Source organism: Eumetopias jubatus, unplaced genomic scaffold, assembly GCF_037043125.1.
Source record: "Eumetopias jubatus isolate StellerSeaLion01/CBP00866 unplaced genomic scaffold, mEumJub1_p1.0 scaffold_10, whole genome shotgun sequence".
In the NCBI taxonomy this organism is placed as follows: Eukaryota; Metazoa; Chordata; class Mammalia; order Carnivora; family Otariidae; genus Eumetopias; species Eumetopias jubatus.
In genome coordinates, this window is record NW_028274816.1 from 50,956,926 (window position 1) to 50,975,423 (window position 18,498).

An 18,498-nucleotide genomic window follows, 5' to 3' on the forward strand; every position below is an offset into this window, starting at 1 on the left:
AAAATGGAAGGCTGGAGGCAGAAATACAGAGTGATGAGCTCTGAGAGCAGGGGGCAATGCTAGGGATGGCGGCCATAGGGCCCAGAAGCTGGGGTTGCTAAGAGCAGGGTGGAGTGCTGGGGGTGGGGTTGCCAAGGACAACTTTCCACACTGAGTCCCCACCCTGCTCCCCAACCTCTCACTGAGAGTGAGCTGTGGTTAAGAGCTAGGGCTCTGGAACCAGGACCCCTGGCTTCCATTCCCGGCTCCGTCACATCCTAGCTGTGCACTGAATCACTGTTGGCTCATCGTCCTCACCTGTGATATGGCGGTGATGATCTCAGCAACCACCACACATAGGAATGTTGTGAGGCTCCCGTGAGTTAATCTATGCAAAGTGCTTAGCACGCAGCGAGTCTCAGAACATTTGGTGCTTGGTAGTGATCAATATTTTTGTTTTTCCTCTAGCATCTGGATAACCATCCCCTTGAAGACTTCCCCGCCATCCTGCCTCCCTCCCCTGACATTGCCCGCTCTCCCTCCATTCTCCATCTTCCCAGCCCCTTTGTGCTGTTCCTGACGGGATCTGATTTACTGTGGACCCGTCCCCTTCCCCATCTCCCCCCGCCCCGGGCCCCTTACCATGCGCCCCCTTTGTCCCTGCTGGTCCTGCTACTGTCTGCTCCTGATTTCCTCCTTGGGAGTCCAGGGGACCCCAGTGGCTCCCAGGGCTGACCCTGAGCAAGTCCACCTGTCCTACCCAGGTAAGTTTCTGGGACCACTTCCTGGGCATATCCCAGGGAGGCCCAGTGGGTTGGGGACTCAGGTGTCCCATGCAGATTGCTGTGGGACCCTGGGCTGGTGGTTTGTTCTTCCTGAGCCTCAGTTATCTGCCTCTGTTAAATGGGGGTTCCAAGCAGTGGTGCAGCTGACTTTGTGGGAAATGATTATGGTGCCCAGACTATGGTAAACGTTCTCCGAAGGGGACTGCTGTTGTCCTTGCTCAGTGTCCCCACAAAGCTGTCTCCTGATCCTTGATCTAAGGGTGGTGGTAACGCCTTAGACTCTGGACCCTCTGGACCCAAACTTCCTCGGTTTTAATCCTCCGTTTGCTACTTACCTGCTGTGTGACCGTGGGCAAGTGACTTAACCTCTCTGGCCTCTGCTTCCTCCTCTGGACAATGGGTGAATACTAGTGTGACTACATAGCAGGGAGTAAATGAGATATTACCTGTGAAGTGCCAAAATGGAGTGTAGCCATGGTTCCCACACATTTTTTCTCAGAGTCCCTTTGCACAGCTAAAGATGATTCAGAACGTCAAGGAGCTTTAGTTTATGTGAGTTACATCCATAATATTTGCCATATTAGAAATTAAAGCTAAGGCATTTAAACGTTTTTAAGTCATTTAAAATGAGCAGTAATAAATCCACTCTGTGTTAAGGTAAGTGGCATTTTGCATGAAAAATAACTATACTATACAAAAGAAAAGAAATCTAATGAGAAGAGTGGCATTGGTTTACATCTTTTTAAGTCTCTTTAATGTCTGGCTTAATAGGAGACAGCCAGATTCTTCCCACATCTGCTTCCACTGCTGTCTGTTTCAATATGTTGCTTTGGATGATATATATGAAGAAAATTTGGTCTCACACAGACTCCGGGTTGAAACAGGGAGGAGGATTTTATTTTATTTATTTATTTTTAAAAGATTTTATGTATTTATTTGACAGAGAGAGACACAGCCAGAGAGGGAACACAAGCAGGGGGAGTGGGAGAGGGAGAAGCAGGTCCCCCGCCGAGCAGGGAGCCTGATGCGGGGCTCGATCCCAGGACCCCAGGACCACGACCCGAGCCGAAGGCAGACACCCAACCGACTGAGCCACCCAGGCGCCCCGGGAGGAGGATTTTAAAAGGAGTTTCAGATAATTGTGCCTATTCCTTTTTGATACTGCACCCAAACTCAACACACAGCCCTTTCTGTCTTTCAAATAATTTTAGCTTTTTATTTTGAAATAACTTTAGATTTATGGAAGAGTTGCAAAGATAGTGCAGAATTCCTGTACCCCCCTCACCCAGCTTCCCCTAATGTCAATGTTTTATGTACCCATTGTCAAAGCTAAGAAATTAACATTGGCATTATGTCACTAATTGAACTATGGACTTTGGTTGTTCACCAATTTTTCCACTAATCCGATCCACGATCCCACACCGCATCCTGCTGCCATCTCTAGTCTCCTCCTAGCCGTGACAATTCTTCAGGCTTTTCTTGGTTTTTTTTGTTGTTGTTGTTTGTTTGTTTTTTATGTCCTTGACAGTTATGAGGAAGATTGTTTCTTAAAGATTAGTTGCAATGTAGAATCTGAAGCCATGCAAGTGAACTGGCTTTGGCGTTCGTTGACCAACTGACCTTGGACAAGGCCCTTTGCCTGGAGACCTCTATAAAATGGAACGACAGTAAAACCCATCTCATGGTGCTACTGTGAAAATCCAGTGAGGTGACAAGGGGTCCCTTGTTTGGCCTGCGCAGTAAGAATAGCAAATCCACTCCTACTAAATGCATGAGGGATAACTCACTTAGCCTCATATTGGATCTTGAACTGTAGGTTCTATTGTTACTCCCATGTTATAGAAGAGTAAACCGAGGCTCCTAGAGATGAAAAGTCTGACCCCGGGTCACACAGTCTAGAATTTGAAGCCCGGCAGGCTGGCTCAAAGACCCCACGGTATTTGTTTTAAAACTTTAACTTTGTACTAATTTTAGATTTAACAGAAAATTTACAAAAATATTACAGAGTTCCCATATTCCCCTCACCCGGTTTCTCCTTTTGTGTTAGCATCTTACATAATTACGGTATGTTTATTTATTTTTTTAGAGAGTGCGCATGTGCGTGTGGGTGGAGGGGAAGGACAAAGAAAGAGGGAGGGAGAGAATCTTAAGCAGACTCAACGCCCAGCCTGGAGCTGACTCGGCGCTCTATCTCACGACCCTGAGATCATGACTTGAACCAAAATCAAGAGTTGGACACTTAACTGACTGAGCCACCCAGATGCCCCAATGTGTTTATTAAAACCAGGAAGTTGGGTGCCTGGGTGGCTCAGTCAGTTAAGCATCTGCCTGCAGCTTAGGTCTTGATCTCAGGGTCCTGGAATGGAGCCCCCAGATCGGGCTCCCTGCTCAGCGGGGAGCCTGCTTCTCCCTCTCCCTCTGCCACTCCCCCCAACTCATGCTCTCTCACACACCTCTTCTCTCTCTCAAATAAATAAATACAATCTTAAGGAAAAACCACAGGACATTAACATTGGTACAATATACTATTAATTAAACTACAGACCCTGTTGGAATATCAGTTTTCCCACTTGGTTATTTCATTATTTAGCAGTTAGCTGTTCTCCTTAGTCACCTCCAACCTGCCAGTGGCTCAGTCTTTCCTTACCTTTCATGATCTTGACATTTTTTAGTACCAAGCAGGTATTTTGTAGGGTAGCCCTCATTTGGGGTTTGTCAGATATTTTCTCCTGATCAGAATGAAGTTATGTGCTTTTCTGGCAAGACTACCAGAGCTGTGATGTTGTGTCCTCCCCGGTGCCTGTAGCAGAGAGCTCACGGTGCTGACATAGCTCATTGCTGTTACTGGTGATGTTAACCTTCATTGTGTGGTTACAATGGAGCCTGCTGGGTTTCTCCATCGTAGGATTCTTCTTCTTCCCTTTGCACTTAATAAATATCTTGGGGGAGATTCCTTGAAACCATGCAAATTATGTTTCTCTTGGAACTTTCGCCCACTGATTTTAGCATCCGTCAATGGATCTTGCCTGTAGCAATTATTAGCACGGTGTTTGCCTAATGGTGATTTTGTGGCTTTCTAATTCTTCTTTCCATCTAATGGAAATTTTACTGTAAGGAAAGCTGTCCCTTCCCTCCATCTATCCATCTATCCATCCATTCACTTACTTATTTATGTATTTCAGTGTAGACTTACAGATATTTATTTGATTCCTTGGGTTAAATATCCAATACTATTGTTATTTATTTTGTGGCTCAAATTGTCCTGGATTTGGTCTTTTGGAATGCCTTTGGATCAGCTTCTGTGTTCTTTCGACAAACCCCTATCATATCTTGAGCACTCCCCCACTTTCTGGCACCACATGTCATTCCAGGCTTATCTTGTATATTTCCTGCCCTGTCTTTGGAATCAACGGCTTCTGCAAGGAGCCCTGGTTTCTTTCACTGGAGAACGGGTATTTAGAAACTAAGATCTGAGCACTAGGTGTGCTCGTGGTTACCAAGGTATCACGGCTTCCAGGCCCTTTCACAAACGTGTGTGTGTGTATCAAATGCACATGCACATATCTCCATTTCCGTATCTGTCTGTATGTATATAGCACTTACCATGAGATCATACTGATACCTCTGATTCTAGTCCAACATCATGGGCTTATTTTAGCCTTCTTTCCTTATTTATAACTTCTTTCTCCAGCATTGCAAAACCTACCTCCCACTTCTACAGTATTCTTAGGTATTTGTTCGATGCAAGTATAGGCATAAAGCGGCTTCAGAATTATCTGCCTGTATCCCTGTGAGAACATTTACTAGGTGACAACATGTATGTGCAGTCCTTTTTCTCTGTAGTCTTTTTTTTTTTAAAGATTTTATTTATTTATTTGAGAGAGCGAGAGAGACAGAGATAGCGACAGAGATCATGAGCAGGGAGGGGAGGGAGAAACAGGCTCCCCGCTGAGCAGGGAGCCCGACATGGAGCTCAATCCCAGGACCCCAAGATCATGACCTGAGCTGAAGGCAGACACTTAATCAACTGAGCCACCCAGACGCCCCTTCTCTGTAGTCTCTTGAAAAGCATTTTTTTATTACTGAATTATATGTTGACATCAAATTTTATGTTAGTTTCATAGTGATTTGACAGTTTTCTTCATTACTCGGTGCTCACCACAGTAAGGGAAGTCACCGTCTGTCACCCTGCCATGTTAGTACGATATACTTGACTATATTCCCTAAGCTGTACTTTTTTCATCTCTGTGACTTATTTATTTTATGACTGGAAGTTTGTACCTTTTCGCCATAGTCTTACAGCGTCCGGTCAAGACCTATCCCATGGTGACCCACCCCTTTGGTGTGGTTGCTTTATTTACTTTTTAAATAGAGTTACATCCATTGGTCAGTGTTTATATTCCATACTGGCTTCTTCCTGCATTGTTATTGTAATTGTTAGTTTATTTTGGGTATGTGTGAAGGAAATATGGAACACGACTATAATTCTTTTTTTTTTTTTTAAAGATTTTATTTATTTATTTGAGAGAGAGAATGAGATAGAGCACGAGAGGGGAGAAGCAGACTCCCCGCTGAGCGGGGAGCCCGATGCGGGACTCGGTCCCGGGACTCCAGGATCATGACCTGCGCCGAAGGCAGTCGCTCCACCAACTGAGCCACCCAGGCGCCCACGACTATAATTCTAAGAGTCAGAATTACACTGAAAAATTACACTAAAAACACTCAATAGTGTTTTCTGTCCTGGTCTTTCCTGCTCTGTACCTGTCTCCCCTTTTCTGCCCCATCCCCATCAACCCCATGTAAGTAACCCATGTCTTTCCTTTCTGCTGTGTCCTTCCTATATTTCTTTCATGCAGATGAGTAGGTACCTATGTCTCTCCTCTTAGTGAAGAATAGGTGACTATTGACACTCTTGTGTACTTTGCTTTGTCAATTTCCCTGGCTGTCCTGGACGTCATTCCGTAGCAATTCCTAGAACTTGTCCTCATTCTTTGGATAGCTCCCTTGTGTTCCACTGTCTGGATGTTACATAGCCTATTCGGCCCCTCTCTTGTGGGTGGGCATTTTGGTCAGTTCTGATACGTCATGATTACAAACAGTGCTGCAATGAAGAATCTGGTGCACATGCATTCTCCTGTTCCCTGAACAAGAATGCATGCTCTTAACATCAGACTATACCATGTAGTGTTTTGAAAACCTTGATTTGGTTGCTGGCGTTTAAGAATTTTGAGTTAGCCCTTCAAAGTTTGGATTTACTGGGGCGCCTGGGTGGCTCAGTCGGTGAAGCGTCTGACTTCAGCTCAGGTCATGATCTCAGGGTCCTGGGATGGAGCCCGAGCCCCGAGCCCCTCATTGGCTGGCTCTGCACTCAGCGAGGAGTCTGCTTGTCCCTCTCTCTTTGCCCCTCCCCCAGCTCATGCTCTTTCTCTCTCTCAAATAAATACATAAAAAATCTTAAAAAAAAAAAAGTTTGGATCTATCTATCTATCTGTGTATCTATCTATGTTCCTGGCATATAAAAACCACCATATAGAGACTTACTCTAGAAGTTGACAGATTTGGGTACCCTGGGCCTGCTTCCTGCATGGAAGCAGAAGCTACACCGCAGTGAGCGACGGCTGCCCCTTTAAGACAGGGCGGAGTCTACAGTTTGCCACATACTCCATCACTCTCGGCTGCCTGACTCCTTCCAGCCGACCTTTGTCCCCGTTTATATTACCTGGCAGGCTTCTAGACATCTGAGTTTATAACCACTCAATGATATCATGTATGCAAAATGTTTGGCACGAGGGCCACACGCAGTACATAATCGTAGTAAGAATAATATTCATTCCCTCATGTAATCCTCACCGCACCGTCCCAAGTGCTTTGCTTGTATTTATTCTCCTGAGCCTCATAAAAACCCTTAGAGTAGAAACCATTATTATTCCACTTTACAGGTAAGGAAACCGAGGCGCAGAGAGGTGCAGTGATGTGCCCAGGGAAGCACAGCTTGGAAATGGCAAAGCTGGGGTTTCACTTGGGGAGCTCCAGAACCCATGTCCCCAATTACTAAGTGTTCCAGAGCTGTTTGCTCTTGCCCCTCGCTCTGTCTGCACATCCTCCCCTGCTCCAACTCAGGCCTCACTTCCCAGCCCCGCTCTGCTCCTTTCTCCCCAGGTGAGCCGGGCTCCATGACTGTAACCTGGACCACATGGGTCCCCACCCCGTCCGAAGTGCAGTTCGGACTGCAGCTAACAGGGCCCCTGCCCCTCCGGGCTCAGGGCACCTTCAGCCCCTTTGTGGATGGGGGCATTCTCCGGCGGAAGCTCTACATACACCGGGTCACGCTGCGGGGGCTGCAGCCGGGGGTCCAGTACGGTGAGAGGGGCCCCGGGCCCGAGTGCTGATGCGGGAGCAGGAAAAGGAGTGGGAGATAGAGGAGAAGCCACTGCTGACAGGGGGCCCAGGCCAGGCTGGTAACTGCTCTGCTGATCTGCAGCCTATTATACGAGACCCTGGCATGAGAATGGAAGGCGCTGGGGTCTGGGGTGGGGTGGACCAAAGGGCATGGGTCAGAACCCCTCGATCCCCACTTCCTTCCCCCACCAAGTGAAGACGGGTTGCGGGGTGGGGAGGAGGCAGCCAGGGCGTGCTCCTAGCTGACTGTGACCTTCCCTTTTCCCTCAGTTTACCGCTGTGGCAGTTCTCGGGGCTGGAGCCGTCGGTTCCGTTTCCGGGCGCTGAAGAATGGTCCCCACTGGAGCCCCCGTCTGGCTGTGTTTGGGGACCTGGGGACTGACAATCCGAAGGCCTTCCCGCGGCTGCGCAGGGACACCCAGCAGGGCATGTACGATGCTGTTCTCCATGTGGGTGAGGCATTGGCGAGGGTGCGCCTGGAGACATGAGGTGGGGCTTGGGTGGAAGGCGATCCCGGGGCTATCGAGGGCACCGCGCTGGGGTTAGTGTGGTTCTGAAGGGACAGGCGATGAGACACGGGCCCTGGAGAGGGTGTCTGTGGTTAACCAGCCTGCCCAGGTGCAAATCCCAGCTCCAACATGGAGAGCCGCGTGCGTTATTGGTTTTGTCCTCTGCGTTATTACAGTGAGGGCTAAGGCTGCTCCAGAATTCACGGGACTGTCGTGATGACTATGTAGGTGACATTGCGTGGCATGCTGTAAGTGTCGTGTGTTCCTTGTCATGATCATTGCTGCTGTAGCTTCAGGGGACAGGGACACACATGGGAGATGGAGATTGGGGTTGACATGGTTCACAGCTGCAGACTCTGGAATCAGACTCCCAGGGCCTGATTCCTGGATTTTTACTAACCAGCCCCGTGACCTTGTGCCAGCACATAACCCTTCTGGGCCTCAGTTTCCCCATCTGAAGTGCGGTGATAATAACATCCACCTCAGAGGGTGTTTTGAAGATTCAGATGATCAAGTATGTAAAGCATTTGGAACGGTGCCTGGTACAAAACCAGTACCAGATTGTGTCAGTCTTAATGTTGTCATGGGAGGGGACAAGAAGGTGAGCAGAGATGGGGGCCGGTGTGATGAGAGCATGGGAGACCAGTGCAGTCTCAAGTGGGGGGCGGTCCTCAGGGGCCAGAGTTTCAGGAAACAGCTCCAAGTGCACATGTGGGTGGGTGTGAGGTAAGGATCGCAGAACCAGGATGGCTCGGGGCTGGGGTTGCAGAGCCGAGCAATTGGGTCTCTCGGTTTCAGCAAGAGGAGAGCCGGGTCTGGGTTCTCACTCTCTCCCTGCCCACCTCCCCCCCCCCCCCAGGAGACTTCGCCTACGACATGGATCAGGACAATGCTCGAGTCGGGGACAAGTTCATGCAGCTCATCGAACCTGTGGCTGCCAGCCTGCCCTATATGACGTGCCCTGGGAATCACGAAGAACGCTAGTGAGGGCCTGGGGCTTCAGGGCGGGCGAGGGCCTGACCGGAGCAAACAGACGTGTCCTTCTTAGTGTCTCACCTTAGTCCCTCATCCTGCAGCAGCACGTTAGTGGTATCGAGAGGAGAGGAGATGGGGGCCGGGCTGGGAGGCAGACCTGGCCTGGCAGTGGGGAGTTGGGGGCCGGGTCGGGGAACCCAGACTCTCTCCCCACCTTTTCACTTTCTTTTACCTAGCAACTTCTCTAACTACAAGGCCCGCTTCAGCATGCCAGGGAACAACGAAGGTCTGTGGTACAGGTAATCTGGGGGACCCTGGGGCTTGGCGGATGGATGGGAGATGCCAAGGAGACCCCCACCTCTGACTTATGCCCTTTGACCCCTCCAGCTGGGATCTGGGCCCCGCGCACATCATCTCCTTCTCCACCGAGGTATACTTCTTCCTCAGTTACGGTCACCACCTGGTAGAGAGACAGTTCCACTGGCTGGAGAGCGACCTCCAGGTAACATGGGTGGAGGTCCCCTATAATCCCCTGTCCTGCATCTCCTCCCCTTCCCGCCTCCCCGCCCCCCTCACTTGGGGCCCTTCTCTCCAGAAAGCCAACAAGAACCGGACAGCCCGGCCATGGATCATTACCATGGGCCACCGGCCCATGTACTGTTCCAATGCTGATTTGGATGACTGTACGTGGCATGAAAGCAAGGTGAGGACCCCCCTCCCTGAGGCCGGGTGCTGAGAGCCAGGAGGGGGAGGGGGGCGGCCTGAGTCCCCATTCACCTCCTTGTGCGCCCTGCCCAGGTTCGCAAGGGCCTCCATGGCAAGTTCTATGGGTTGGAGGATCTTTTCTACAAATACGGTGAGTGACCTGGGGAACTCCCAGCCCCAGGACCCAGCCCGCTCTCCCCCCACCGCCCCGCCCAATCTCTCCAGGATCAAGCGGCGTGACCCCAACTTGTTCTGTCCCAGGGGTCGACCTGCAGCTATGGGCTCATGAGCACTCCTACGAACGCCTGTGGCCCATTTACGACTACCAGGTGAGGCTCAGGGAGGGTCGAGGGCCAATGTGGCTGGTGTCGGTGGACACCTGGGGTTTGGCCCGGTGTGACATGCTCCTCCCCCTTGCCCCCGTCTCCAGGTATTTAATGGCAGCCAAGAGATGCCCTACACCAATCCTCGAGGCCCGGTCCACATCATCACAGGATCTGCTGTGAGCACCATGGGGAAGGGTGCCTTTGGCTTCTTGCCCCTTGATTTTTACTGCCTCTTATACCTGCCTGGGGGGCCAGGTGTTTATACAGCTGCTGTCACCAACACGCCCCCCTGAGAGCTTAGGTAGCCCTAGTTGCAGGCCCATTGTACAGATGTGGAAACAGAGGCTCAGGCAGTCAAATACTCGTTCAATCGCAGGCTCAACAAGTGGCAGGGGTTGGTGGGGTGGGGGAGGGGGGGCTTGCTCAGGTTTACCAGATGGATCCAAAGACAGAGGGCTTCTTATTATCATCACTGCCACTGAACTCCGGACTCGATTCACGTTCCACCAAATCTCCCTCCCGACCGCTTTCTGTTCCAGGATCCCACATTCGAGTTAGTATCTCAAGAGTCTTTCCTTGTCTTTCATCCTGCACATTTTAGAAAACTCCTGGCCAGTTGTTTTGCAGAAGGCCCCTTGATCTGGGTTTATGTGTCGTTTTGCTGAGATTCAGGTTATGCATTTCAGGCAAGACGATCACAGAAGCGATGTCGTGTTCTCCTCGGTGCATTGGACCCTGGGGTCCTGCCGTCCGTGTGTCTCTGAATCACCTGGTTAAGGAGGTGTCTGCGGGGTTCCTCCACTGTAAAGCTATTATATTTCCCTTTCTAATCAATAAGTAACTTCAGGGAGATACCTTTCGGCCATGCAAATCTCCCAGCACTCCTCAAACTTTCACCCACTGATTTTTGGATCTCCCAGTGTGTCCTGCCTGCAACAATTATTACTGCGGTGTTCTAATGGGAAGTTTCTATTTCCCTCATTCCTCCTAGATTTATTAATTAGAATCCTCTCGTGAGGAAGAGTCATCCCTTCGGTCCCATTTATGTAGTTCGTTATTGATTTATACCAGTGTGGACTCATGGGTAATTATTGTATCCTGCGGGCGATAAACCGATATGACTGTGATTTATGCTGCTGATCACCTTGCTCCGGTTTTGGCCACTGGGAACTCTTCGGGTCAGGGCCTGTGTTTTCTTTCGAGTGCCCCTGTCATTTTGTGAGCACTTCCTTATTTTTTGACCCTATGGGGTGCTCCAAGAATCATCTTGTGTTTCCCTGCCCTTTCCCTGTCCGCCTTGGAATCACTCACTTCTGCAAGGAGAGAGGGCTTATTTTTTAAGCTGGTTCTTATCAATTAGTAAGATCAAAGTAAGAAACACTTGTGTTAAAAATTCAAACAGTGCACAGGGTGCCTGGGTGGCTCAGGCGGTTAAGCATCTGCCTTTGGCTCAGGTCATGATCCTGGGGTCCTGGGATCAAGTCCCGCATCGGGCCCCCTGCTCAGCGGGGAACCTGCTTCTCCCTCTCCCTCTGTGATCTCTCTCTCTCTCAAATAAGTAAATAAAAATTTTAAAAAATTCAATTGTGCAGAGGGCAGGAGGTGAATACCAGCCATCCACACCCCTTCTTCGTCCCACTCTGGTGTTCTGTCGGATGGCATTTTAGAATGTTCTCTGCATGTGCAATTGAGTGATTATCTTGATAGAGATGTTAGTAACTGTACTACCCAGTATTAAAAAACAACTTGGATCATGCTTCATCCCCTAGGGGTTCTCAACTTTGGTGGACATTACATGGGGAAGTTTTTTAAAACTCCGGCGTCTGGGCCCCATTCCAGAACAAACACCAGAATCTCTGAGAACGGGACCCTGGCATTGGCCCAGTGTAGCCACCACCTGGAGCAGGAAATAGAATGTTATCAGCACCAGATGGCGCCTCACACCCCTAGGTGATCGCTATTCTGAACTTTAATCAGCACAGATTAGTTTTCCTTCAATTTCAAACTTTGAAATTATTTCAGACTTACAGAAAAGTCACAAAAATACAAAGACTTTCCATATCCCCTTTACCAATGTTTTCCAAACGTGAACATTTAACCACATCTCTTTTTGTTATGTTTTGTTTGTTTGTTTTTGAGAGAGAGAGAGAGAGAGAGAGAGAGAGAGAGACAGCTCGTGGACGCATGTGAGCAGGAAGGGGAGGGACAGAGGGAGAAAGAATCCTGAACAGGCCCCACACCCAGCGAGGAGCCCCACACAGAGCTCAATCCCATGACCCTGAGATCATGACCTGAACCGAAATCAAGAGTCGGATGCTCAACCAACTGAGGCACCCAGGCGCCCCAACCACATCTGTTTTAATCTCTATTTTATCTTATTATTTTATTTGTTGCAGCTATTATTATGTTATTAATATTTTATAATATTGTTATATTATGTATAATTAATGATTATTAATATATTATTTCTCCTGGAGAGATCATTTGGGACTATGCCATTATCTGGCTATTCCTCAGACTTTCACCGTGAGTTTTACCACCTATTGATGATTCTTGCTTCCGTTAATGATTCCAATGATGGGTGCAAAACGGTGATTTTTCACGTCCCGCATGGTCTCTGCTCATGTCGCCTGGCGTACCTCCTGCAAGGCTGAGCAATCGCTCTCCCCCAGGCGCTGGTGACTTAAAAAGCTTTCTTGGAGGGTCTACTGCACAGCCAGTGTTGGGGCCCACCGGTTTTGTCTATTCTTCCAATTGCGTTTTCCCTTTTACTGTACATCTTGGCCACCAACACCTTGCTTTGTGACGGCTATGCTATAATTTATTTAACTGACCCCCACTGATGGGCATCTGGGTGCCTTCCAGCTTAGGGCTCTTACAGAAAATGCTACAGTGGGCAGTCTCTCACAACCATGCACTTTTCTAGAAGTCTTAGTGAGGTCAAGGCTTAACAGACTTTGTCTTCCTTGGAGGCCTCAGGGTCCTGGCCTGGGAGGTTGTTTCTGCTCCTTATGGGTCCTCCACCCACCTCAGCCCTGGGTCTAAAGGATTCTGTCTGGCAGGGCTGTGAGGAGCGGCTGACCCCCTTCTCCCTCTTCCCGAGGCCCTGGAGCGCCGTGCGCGTGAAAGAGTATGGGTACACGCGGCTACACATCCTCAACGGGACCCATGTCCACATCCAGCAGGTGTCAGACGACCAGGTCAGTGAGCGGTGGCCCAATCACCTGCCCCAGTAACCGGGTCCAGCGGGTTCTGGAGCTGAGTGGTTAAAAGCATGGATTCCAGAGCTGGAAATCCTGTGTTCAAATCCTGACTCTGCTACTTACCAGCTGGCTGACCTCGAGTGACTTGTTTCAACTCTCCAAGCCACAATTTTCCCATCTGTTAAAGGGGATGATAATAGTTGCTCGACCTGTTATATATAAAGTGCTGAGAACAGTTTCCAAAGCATGAAAAAGGTGGGTGGTGGGAGCAGGTGGAGGGAAACCACTATGATGTGTGCAGGGCAGAAGTGGCCCGAGGTTAGAAGGACCCAAATAATCATGGCTCACCTTTCTTTATTTTTGCCATTGTAATTTTATTGTATTTTTCTATTTTTTATTTTTTAAAAGATTTTATTTATTTGAGAGAGAATGAGAGAGAGCACGAGAGGGAAGAGGGTCAGAAGGAGAAGCAGACTCCCTGCTGAGCAGGGAGCCCGATGTGGGGCTCGATCCCGGGACTCCAGGATCATGACCCGAGCCGAAGGCAGTCGCTTAACCCACTGAGCCACCCAGGCGCCCTTATTGTATTTTTTTTTAAAGATTTATTTATTTGGGGCAAGAATCCCATGGGACGGTTTTTCTTCCCATTGTACAGATGAGAGAACTGAGGCTCAGAGACGGGAAGGAATTTTCCAAGGGTCACACAGCTGGAGGGTGGCAGAGCTGGGATCTGGCCGCAAAGACCATGTTCTTTCATTGTAAATAACTACCCTTTATTGAGCGGTGCACGCACCGGGGGTAGGCTTTAGGCTTATGTGTTTACCCCATTCAGTTCTCCGCTGTGTATAGAGTATGGAATAAGGCTCATGGTTGGAGAACATTCTTAAGGCCATGTAGAGAGCCATTACACTGAGATATAAGTGATGTTTGTCTGACTCCAGGGTTTGTGCTCATAATAATAGCCTACACCTTACACAGTCCTTGCCTTGTCCCGGGATCCCTTTTTAAAAAGCCCTCTACAAATAATCTCATTGAATTCCTGCAACATCTATGATGTAGGTACTATTACTATCATCCCCACTTTTCAGATGAGGAAAACTGAGGCTCAGAGTGGTCTAGCACTTCAGCCAAGGTCACAGAGTCCATTAAAGTTCTGGATTTGAATTCAGGTCCCTGGCCCTGGAGTCTGGACTTTCAGCTCTCACTACCTCCTTTGTTTTTGTCCCTTGCAGGATGGGAAGATTGTGGATGACATCTGGGTGGTGAAACCCCTGGTTGGCCGGATGATGTACTTCTAGGCACAGGGGCAGCTCTCATCAGGGACCCTGGGCCTCGCTGCCTTGGCTAGTGTAGAGTCGGGGCAGGCCTTGGCTCCCAGTCCTTCTGAGGCCCCATGTGGAGTGGATGCAGCCCCCAGGCAGCTAGAGCGGCTCTTGCCTCCTGGAGAGGTGGGGGCACCACTGGCTGTGATGGGAGGGCTGGCGCCCAGGCACAGAGCAAAGCAGGGCAGGTGTGGAGTGGCACAGCCCGGCTCTCCTGCATAGCACTGACAGGGCGGGGCGCCTACGGGGACCCTGGAATAAAGAGGCTTATAGCCGTGGCCATGGACTCTGCACTTCTGCCAGGGATGCCCCCTGAGCCGACTCCTCCTGAGGGGCATCACCAGCCCTAAGTCCGCGGAGTGGGCACGGCTGTCATGACACCACTCTCCAGCAGGGGGCGACAGTGACTTTCTCCTCCTAGGCCGCCCTCAATGCTCCAGCCGCCCAAGGAGTACTACCAGTGTTGCCTTGTGCCTCAGTTTCCCGGCCCAGCACTGAGACGTGTTAGCACTCCTGCCTCCAAGCTGGGGTTGCTGACAAGCCTTAACGTCTCACAGACCTGCCATTTTCCTCCCCCTTTCCCTTCCTTTCTCCTCCATCTCTCTATCCCCTTCCTTTTCGTGTATTTACCCATTATTTATTGGGCATCTCCCATGGGCCAGGCCCTGGTCTCAGTCCTGGGAGACAGCTATGAGCAAGCCAGAGATCTCTGCCTTCACAGAGCTGATACTCTAACCAGGGGGTCAGACAGCAAACACAATAAATAAGAAAAATGTAAAGCAGGGTAAATATTGGTAAGCACTCTGAAAAAGCAGGGAAGGGGCCTGAGGGGGGACAGTGCAGTTTTTACAAGGATAATCAGGGGGACCTCCCCAGGAGGGTGAACATGTGATCTGAAGGAGTCTGAGGGAGAAGCCACAGGGGCAGAGTGTTCCAAACAGAGGAATGGCCGGTGCAAAGGCCCTGAGGCAGAAACATGCCGGCCCTGCCAGGGATCAGTGTGGAGGCCGGTACAGCCGGGGCAGAGTGCGCAGGGGAAGATAGAGACAGGGAGGTGACGGGGAAAGATCATGATGGGCCTCATGGGGCCCAGGAGGACTTTGTCCTTTATCCACAGGAGGGCTCTGAGCTGGTGACAGACACATCTGACGGCAGGAGTCCTAGGCCAAGCTGGGCACTGACCCCTGGGCTGAGAGCTTCCCCGGGGCAGCCTGTGGGCTCCCAGCTCTGCAGGCCAACCTCACATTATTGCTCCATGAGCTGCACGGGCTCAGCTTCCTCACACTTACTCCCCAACCCCCCCACCCCCGCCGCCACCCCCACGGTGCCCAAGGCACACGGGCTTCCTGCGGTTTCTTGAATTACGCAAAGCTCTTTCTCACCCTCGGTGTGCCCTCTCCCCGGCCCATCCTGGGCTGGCACCTTCTCAGCCTGAGGTCGCAGCTTTCCCTGACAGCCCCAACAAAGAGAGCTGCCGTCATTCTGTCCTGTTCCCGCTTTACTTCACTTCTAGCTCTTAGCTTCCTGGAATCCTCTGATTTATGCTTGTCTGTGGTCAGTCCGAGCCCTGGGGCTAAGGGTCTGTGCGGGGGGGGGGGGAGACGAGGACCATCTTGTTCATTGTGGGTCCCAGCCCGGCCCACCCTGGGCCGGCACTGTCTGGGGGTGGCTTTGTCTCCCCCACTGGACTGTCAGCCCCAGGAGCGAGGGGCCCAGGGCTCGCCCCGGCACAGCCCGGCATAAGATTGGTGCTTCATAAATACTTGTTGCCTCCTGAAAGCCACCGCGTGCCACGCTCTGGCTGGACAATGCCAGGGACACGCCAGGGACAGCGATGAATCAGCCCCAGCGGGGCCCTGTAGAGTTCATGGGCGAGCAGAGCAACATAGTTACCCAACTCAGGTGACACACAATGAGGGCATGCCGCAGAGGGATGCACCCAGCCCGTGAAGTCGCCAGCTGCGGAGTCACGCAATGCTCCCTGCAGCCAAAGCCTGAGCTGGTGCCCACATGGGCCTGGCATGTTCCGTCCCAGGCCAGGGGAGGCTGTGAACAGGCCTGGATCGGGGCGGCGGGGGGGTTCCACAGAGAGCGAAGGCCTGGCACTGGGGCTAGACAGAAATGGGGTTTGCATCTCAGCTCTGCTACTTGCTGTGGGATGTGGCGTCCCCAGCCCGCCCTGAATGTCAGTTTCATCATCTGTCACCAAAGAACGATCATACTTGATGGCATTGCCTTGGGATTAAATGAGGCTGAAAGCCTTGATGTTGTCCTTGACTCTTCTTTTTCTCACATCCCACATTTAATCAGCTAGGAAATTCTGTTGACTTTGTAAAGTCGATCTAGAACCCATCCCCTTCTCCCATCTCCAAGGCCCCCACCCTGGTCCTGTCTACCTGTCCCTTGCCTGGTCTCCCCTCTCCCCCCGCCCCCGTCTGCTCTCCACATGCAGCCGAAGGGACTGGTGGACACCTGTGTCACATTATGTCTCCCCTCTGCCCGAGCTCTCCCAGAGCTTCATCTCCCTTGGGGTGAAAGCCAGCATCTTCCCTGTGGCCCACCCCACACAATCTGCCCGTCACCTCCCTGTCCTCATCTCTCACTACTTGTCTCTGCCCACTCTGCTCCGGCCACACTGGCCTCGACTGTATCAGATGACTGGCTGTTCCTTCTGCTTGGGACACTGTCCCCCCGGGTACCCGCATGGTTCTCTCCCTCCCCTCCATCAAGCCTTTGCAGGGAGCCCTCCCCTGACCACCTGTTTAAAACAGCATCCCACCCCCCCTACCCCCCATCCCCTCTCCCTGCTTTATTCTTTTCCAGATCACTTCCACGTCGTGGCCTACTATGAAAACACATCTTTCATGATGTATTCTTTATCTCCCCCATCAGAAAGTGAGCTTGCGGGGGGGGGGGGTGGCAGGGGTTTCTGGGGTTTCTGCCAGTTCTATTTACCCCTGTGGTTCCAGTACCCGAAACATAGTAGTTGCTCAATAAACACTGGTTGAATGGATCAGGGGAGGCAGGAGAAATTCAGATAAATAAATGTTTAAAACAGCACCGGTGCTGAAGGAGCAGGTCATAAATAGTAGGGGTGATGGTAATTTAGGTGAATCAGATAAAGGCCCAGCTCTTGGGGCTCCCACTGCTGGGCGCACAGGAAGCGGGCATGTCTGGCTGATCGCAACACCTATGATGTGTGACATGCTCGGGAAGGGACAGGCTGCAGGACGGAAGGCCCTACAGCTTCTGGGAGGCAAAGCCAAGCAAGGCTTTTGGAGGCTACCCACATGCCTGCCTAGCAGGCTGGGGTGACTGCCCTTGGGAGGAGTAGCAGGGCCTCAGGGACAGCCTGTGAGGTGGTTTGGGGGTCTATGGAGAGACCAGAAGGGGGAAACTGTGGGTCTCAGGATTCATTCATTAACAAATATTTATTTGCTGAAGTCCTTCATTGCTCAAATCAGCCAGAAATGGGTTTTGTTGGTTATGGCTAAGAACCAGGAAAGAACAATGCACCCAGCCACGATCCAGCTATTGTAGATAATGTGGTAGCTGAGATGACATTTTGGCTCTTGTGAGGCTGACATTCTACCGGGGGAGTTAGAGAAGAAACTGTGAAAACAAAAACACTATCACCTGAGAATTCTGGATGGTGATCAGCGCTGCAGAGAAAATACAGTGGGAATTAAAGCGTGGGATGGCAAAGGGTACTGTCAGTAGGGAGCCAAGCAAAGGCCTCTCTGGGAGGCCAAAGGACAGGGAGCTGGTCAAAGCAAAGACCTAGAAGAGTGATCCAGGTAGAGAAACCAGCAGGTGCAAAGGCCCTGAGGCAGGACTGAGGCTGTGTGTTTGAGAGACAGCCATGAGGCCAGGGTGACTGGTGTGGAGTGAGTAGGATTAGCAGATAAAATACAGGATGCCCAATTACATTTGAATTTCAGAGACAGTACATAAATATTTAGTCTAAATATGTCCCAAATATTGCGTGGGGACACACTTATACTAAAAAATGACTTGAGGTTTATCTGGAATTCAACACTAGCTGGGCATCCTGTATCTTTAGTGGCTAAATTTTTTTACTGTAACCATAGGAATGAGCAAGAGAGGATGCGGAGGAAATGAGGACATATAAAGGACAAAAAGTTCCTCCCTGCATCCCGCACACACGCCTGAGGAGACAGGACATTCTTTGAGTTCTTCAGGGGGCCTCTGTTACTTGGCACCCCTATTCCCTGGGCAGAGGCACCTGCTTTCAACCTTCTGCACTATCCTCCCTCCAGATCTTTGCTGCTGCT

The 18,498-nt window shown here is 50.7% G+C and overlaps 1 protein-coding gene across 1 annotated transcript; it reads left to right on the plus strand.

Moving 5' to 3' along the window:
* The first annotated feature begins 622 nt into the window (after positions 1-622).
* On the plus strand, positions 623-14,179 carry ACP7 (acid phosphatase 7, tartrate resistant (putative)). Its single transcript, XM_028090639.2, has 12 exons — positions 623-743; positions 6,924-7,124; positions 7,434-7,616; positions 8,532-8,655; positions 8,884-8,946; positions 9,035-9,149; positions 9,243-9,350; positions 9,446-9,503; positions 9,614-9,681; positions 9,783-9,854; positions 12,741-12,878; positions 14,114-14,179. Exons 1-12 carry the CDS (start codon positions 623-625, stop codon positions 14,177-14,179), a joined length of 1,317 nt encoding a protein of 438 aa, XP_027946440.1.
* The last annotated feature ends 4,319 nt before the right edge of the window (positions 14,180-18,498 follow it).

Coding starts and splice junctions, on each gene's coding strand:
- ACP7 (XM_028090639.2), top strand. CDS start 623: ATGCGCCCCCTTTGTCCCTGCTGGTCCTGCTACTGTCTGCTCCTGATT. Junction 9,351..9,445: donor GTACGTGGCATGAAAGCAAG/GTGAGGACCCCC, acceptor CGCCCTGCCCAG/GTTCGCAAGGGCCTCCATGG. Junction 9,682..9,782: donor GGCCCATTTACGACTACCAG/GTGAGGCTCAGG, acceptor CCCCGTCTCCAG/GTATTTAATGGCAGCCAAGA.